Here is a 6,203-nt window from a genome sequence, read left to right on the forward strand (position 1 = left end):
GGATCCTCTTGTGGTACTGGCCAGTACAAGGGCACCCTGCACTTCAGTTCTCACCTCAATAGCAGCTGCAGCCTTGGGATCAAAGCCATCACACACTAGCACAAGGAGCGCGTCACCCACACTTCGGAGTATCTGCACTGCTTCTGTATGTGTCATTCCCAGCAAACTCTGATGATTCACCTCCAGGATCCGCATTCCCACCTTCAGACGGCCATCCCGGGCTGCAGCCCCAGAGGAGCTCACCTATAACAAATGGGGTGAATCAAGATATCATGTAAGGAGGTAAGAGAAGACTATAGAGCATGGGGAGTATCAGGAAGAAGGAATGAGAGAGGACAGCATACAAAGGAAAAAGGGAAAAAAGGCTGTGGCTACATGTCAGGGAAAGCATCTGGAAGTACTCATATATACTTACGGAGAGGGTAGAAAAGGAAGAACATGTACAGTTTGGTAGAGGAAACAGGTGTGAAAAAAAACCTCTTATCGGAGATAAAAAGAATCTGTATTTGAAATGTGTTGTCCCAAGGAAAGAAACTGCTTTTGTTTTGTCATGAAGCAGGTGAGAAAGAAAGCTCTCGCATCTATGATTTATCTTCACAGAAAGGGAAGTGTAATAGGTTTTTGTTGGGGGAGAGAGACAGAAAATGCAAGCATAAGGATAATTTTTGTAGATAAAGATAAATGAGGCATAAAGACTTTTCACTGTCTTTGTGGTAAACAGGCGTAACAAGTTACGCATGTCTGTCATTTTCCATCCTCTCTTTCAGAGAAATAATGTGTAACTCCTATTTTCTTTCCTCAGCATGTCACAAGAACTCATACTTGCCTCATGTACACAAGCTGTCACCAGGGGAAACAACTGCATGCAGCATATTGATAAGACACATGAAAGCCAGAGTTTGTCTTAAACAGTGCAAGCACTCATGTATGTTTGAGGAGAGAATGAATGTGCATACTTTGCCACGAGAACAAAGGCAGTAAAAGCAAAGAGTTTTATTCCTCTTTTTCCCCTTCAGAACAGGGAAGAGAGACTGCGGGACATGCTGTGGGTACAAAGTGAAAGAAAAGAAAAAAACAAAAAATAACCCCACAAAAACCCAAACACATGCAAACATGAGGCTCAGGAGAAATATGCAAGCTGGGGAAGTGAGAAAAAAATTTAACAATGGCAATAGGAGAAGCTACTATCAGGAACCAGACAGAAATAAAGGATACAACTTAAAGTGCCTTAGGGAAAGGAACAGAATCACCAAATGGGCATTGCTTTTTTCTAAGAAACCAAAAGGCCTGGAACAAAATGGGATGTACACACAGTCAACCTAGATCAAATTAAGACCTTGGTACTTTTGGTATACAGACAGACCTCACTGGGAACACCAGAGACAAACGAACAGCTTCAATTCAAAGGCCCAGTCTCAAAGCAAAAGAACCAACATGACTACACTTTACAAAGAGAATTGTGACCAGTGCTACACAAGGGCTTCGCAGAAAGAATACGTCAATGTCAGGGATCTCAAGCAAAGCCTGTAGATGTATGGCGAACATAAAGGAGAGCACAAGGGCACACAAAGTTGGTTGCTGGGTGGGGGAAATGCAAGGACATGCATGACTGGTTGTCAAGGTAGGATGGAGGCACAAATAACATCAGAGGAAGGAAAGAAAGAAAGAAAGAAAAAACTACTGCACACCACATATTACTGGGATCAGAGAGTGAAAAAAACCCCAAACAAACCAACTGTATGGGTGTTTATTTGATTTATGAGAGCTGTTCTGGAGAAAAAATGACGGATATATGTTTAATAAAGTACCTGTAAAAAGAGGAGAAAAAATGCTGCATGCTTTTTTTTTTTTTAAAAAAAAAAAAAAAGGTTTGGAGGGAGGGAAAGCAGCCATGCATGCCTACACATAATTTCTTCAGGGCTGTAAAGGAAAACATTTAAGTATGTGTGAGTGCGTGTGCATGCACAAAAGTGGTCACATGCAGCTGAATGGATAAAGACCGAATACTCACAATTTCTTTTCCAGGGAGAGCAAGTGCATAAGTGTGACAGTAGAACACCCAGAAATAATGGGAGGAGGTGAAGTTAATGTAGAAAAATGTCCTTAATGCCAACTGTCATCTGTATTATTGATATGTCACTGAGGGACACTGAATTATCCCCATTGAGACAGATCATGAATTTCAAATTGTAGATATAATTTATACTTCTCATAGTATTCAACTTGTAACACTTCATCAAGAAGGTTTTAAAAAGGAAGAATCAGATTACAAGTTTTTAAAAAATGACAATTAAGGGACTCAATGGAAATGCAAATTAAGAAAAACTTAGAGAAAGAAGGTAGTAATCAGACGTCCAAAGCGGAGGAATAAGAAAAAGCACTGCTTTGTCTCTCAGTTACTGGAAATACACAGACAAAATAAGAGAAGCAGGAAGAACACTCTGGTTAGGACCGAGAAGAGATATCAAGCTGAAGTAACACAGTTGAAGGGAGAGCAGACAAGTTCAGTACTTTGGTTCTCCACAGGCCAAAACAAATACTATTTAAAAAAAAAAAAAAAGGGGGGGGGGGTAAACTAACCGTGCAATGGGACTAAAATGTAAGCCTTCCAAACACCTAAATGCTGTAACACTGAAGGAGATAAAACCAAAACCAAACTTAATCATTAAAAATAATTGTAGGTTACAATAATCTTAGGTTTTGTTTTACAGCTATTACAAATATTGCAGTTGAATGTGCAACTATTACTTTGATAGAGTGAATTTACTCTTTTAACTTTAGAACTCAGATAAAGAAGTTATATCCAAGTAGTAACAAATGTTGACTATTCCCTTTCTTTGAAAGTAGCCACCATCCAGCAAGGATTAAGACCTCTACAGCTAGAGCCGAGTTTCTACCCTACCATACCAGCTAAAGAGGCAACCAGTGACATCCAGAATTCCCCTTTGGTCAGCAGCAAGACCAAAAACTACACCACTTAACACTATGCTCTGTTGCTAACAAGAAAGAGGCGGCAATACTTTTTGGCAAGGGTCAGGAGGAGCATAAGCTTATACACAGTATATTGTTGAAAAGAAAACATGTGTTACTTCTTGGGGAAAAGCGACATGACAAATAAATATGCACACAAGCAGTCATTTACAAAGGAAAGGGAACAAAATTACAGACACGGTGCGTGGCACAGGAGGAAAGGTAAGCAATTCATAATGCTTTCAATCAAAGGAGGAAAGAGCATGCATGTTTGGGTGGGCAGGAAGGCCACAAGCACTTGGCGAAGCAATAGGAGCGGAGGGGAAAAGGAAAGATGTATGGGTTTATGTCACAGAAAAAAAGGCAAGAGAAGAAATGCAAAGCAAAATAAAAGCAAACATAGAAAATGAAAGAAGAAATTTTGTAGCTGTTCTAGAGGAGGAAACATGAAACAGATGCGCCTCCTTCAGTGGGTGGAGAATACTCCCGGAGAATTGATGTACCCAGTGAAAAGTGGAGAGAGTATATCGAACAAGTTCCACAGGGATCACTCTTTTCCCTAGCAGTCCTTGCATGCAACCAAGTTGCAGAGTTAGTGGTCTGGTACCTTAGAAATGAAGATGCCTTCATCAGTGGGATCGAATGGATTTCCAGCATGACCTTTTGCTCCACCCCGGATGCTGATGCCCAGCTTTTCTCCTGGAGCCTTTTCAATGCATATTTCCTGTAAACACAGAAAAGGTATCCTTGTTTCTGGGTCAAGTTCAGACTGGAATTGTTAGGGAAACACTCCTAGTAGCTGGCCATATTCTAAATACCCTGAAAAGGACCTGAATTAGACCTTTCACTCATTTGGCACAGTTTATTCCTTCTGATGAGGCTCTGCCCTTTTCTGTATTTGTCTCCTGTTCAGGTCTGGTCTTCATGAAATCTGATCATTCTCTGATCACAGTTATCACCATGGGCATGGCAAGAGACCCTCCACAGTCCTCAACTGGATATATACTTAGAAGAGACTGGATTCTACCAAAAGAGAAGGAAATTTCAACTAGAAGTTTGGTTGTACCCTAGTCCCAGATTTCCAGCTAGATAAGAAATTGCCTTCAAAAGTGATCCTTCTATAAAGAAAGGTGCAATTTCCCCCAGTTCTCTTACTCAGAACCTACCTGCATACCAGGTGGTGGCGGATCTCGCCTTACTAACATAGTCAGCTCCTGAGTGTTGGAGAGCAGGGCATTCACTGCTTCCTGGTGGGTAGCGTGGCGCAGGTCAATGCTATTTACCTCCAGGATCCTGTCCCCTACACGGAGACCGCTGCGAGATGCCAGTCCACGGGGAATGACCTACAAAGAATCACTAATGTTAAAACTAGAGAAGGAAATTCCATTTGTCCTTGGAGAGACACTGGTTGTGTGCCTAGGCTATCCTCCAACATCCTCTGAGGCCTGTTTTGACTTCTCTCTCTGCAACCAAAGTTCTCCAAGACGTAACATATCTGTGAATAGTGACAAAGAATGAAGTAAGATTTGCTTTAAGGTGTCATTCGGTATGTTCTTATAGTCTCATATTATCATTTTCATCTGTAACAATCCTTTGTCAGCTTTTCCATTATTTTGCCTGTGACTGTAACCAGAAAACAGCTTTCTCATAAGAACTCTGAAGGAACTCAAATGTTAAACTGCAGAGCCATTGTCAGAAGTGCATCATCTACCATTACAAATGGCCACTGTACCAGGACTGACAGTGTCAGTACAACTCCAGTCGTCAAGAATTGCTCTGGAGGGGATCTTGAGAACTACAGAGTTACTAACCAAGAAACCTAACTTCTATTCCTGGTAAAACAATAGAGTCAACAAAGAAAGAGTAAGATCTGTGAGCATGTGGATAAGCAGGGTTTGTTGGGAATGAGTTAGTCTGGCTTTGGTAAAAGCAAATCCTGCCTCACTGGCCTGCTGAAGCACTGAGAAAAACAATGAACACACAAAGGAAGGAGTCTGGTAGGCATAACTTCTAGATTTCCAAATGGCCCTTGACAAGGTCTGAACCTAAAGGCTATTAGAGAAGCCATAGCCACTGGATGGGAGGAAAGGCCATCTTAATGCACTGAAAGCTGGTTAAAGGAGAGGAAACAAAGGGCAGGTCTGGACAGCTGCTGCTCAGGACACAAAAGATTCACTGGTGGGGTTCCTGAGCAATTGGTGCAGGACTGGTGTTATTCAGCATGTCCACCTGTGACCTGGAAAAGGTAGTGAACAGTGAAATCTCCAGGTCTGCAGATGATACTGTGCTGTTCTAAGCAGCCAAATACCACCCTGGTGGTGGTGAACTTCAAAAGGGGTCAAGAAAACTGGACAAAAGGACATGGCATGAGCTTCAGCACAGACAACGAATCTACGGAAAAACACCTAAAACCATGCACACACAACACTGAACTCAGAAACAGTAACTCAGGAAAGTTCCTAGAGACTTTGTCACATGTTCTCTGAAATCATGGGTTCCACATGCAGGAAGGGGCAAAAAAAAGCCAACAAAATTTTGGGCATCATCAGAAAGGGTACTTAGACCAAGACAGACAGAATCACCCAAATCTCCAGGACTGTTCAGTTCTCTGCTCACAAAAAGGCAGAGCAGAAGGGGACCCAGAAACTGTGCTGAGGACCATGCAAGGATGATGGTGATATGCCACAGGGCAAGGTCCCCAGCACCAGCCGGAATATCCCATGCGCTTTAGAGGAAGGATGCAGCTTTCAGGGTCTTGGGCTATAGGAGTGTCTGGGACCTCTCCCTGAGGCTGGTGGTGGCCTCACCAGCGGAAGGTGTGCTCTGCTCAAGGTGCCGAGCTGGCCGGTGAAGAAGCTACAGGATGAGATGAGCATACTGCACAGTGTCAGTGAAAATGAACAGGACAGCAACAGGCTCTTTGCAGAAACCCTGCAGAGAGGGGAGTCCAAATCCCACGTTGTACAGAAGAAGGGTCAGCTAGGAGCTATGCTTGAACATATGGCAGAGGGTCCCAAGCTGGGGAAGGCTGGGAGCTTGAGATTGCTGGCGACAGAGCAAAGAGCCTTTCTCTCTACTGACATGCATCTAAAAATAGGTATAGTGCCTTGTAGCAGATGAGGACAAACTACACAAAAGGAGGCACTGGAGCCATCCCAGAATGAACCACATGTGTCCTGGTTTCAGCTGGGATAGAGTTAATTTTCTTCATAGAACCCAGTGTGGGGCTGTGT

General features: G+C 42.8%; 1 protein-coding gene across 1 annotated transcript in view; it reads right to left on the minus strand.

Annotated features, from left to right (window-relative positions):
* Positions 1 to 6,203, minus strand: part of SCRIB (scribbled planar cell polarity protein) — a 120,042-nt gene that overhangs the window by 47,492 nt on the left and 66,347 nt on the right. Inside the window, exon 25 of the mRNA XM_010566785.1 lies at positions 55 to 243. Within this exon, the coding sequence (XP_010565087.1) occupies positions 55 to 243 (189 nt within the window). The remainder of the gene's footprint in view (positions 1 to 54; positions 244 to 6,203) is intronic.

Source organism: Haliaeetus leucocephalus, unplaced genomic scaffold, assembly GCF_000737465.1.
Source record: "Haliaeetus leucocephalus isolate CR32 unplaced genomic scaffold, Haliaeetus_leucocephalus-4.0 Scaffold218, whole genome shotgun sequence".
Taxonomy (NCBI): Eukaryota; Metazoa; Chordata; class Aves; order Accipitriformes; family Accipitridae; genus Haliaeetus; species Haliaeetus leucocephalus.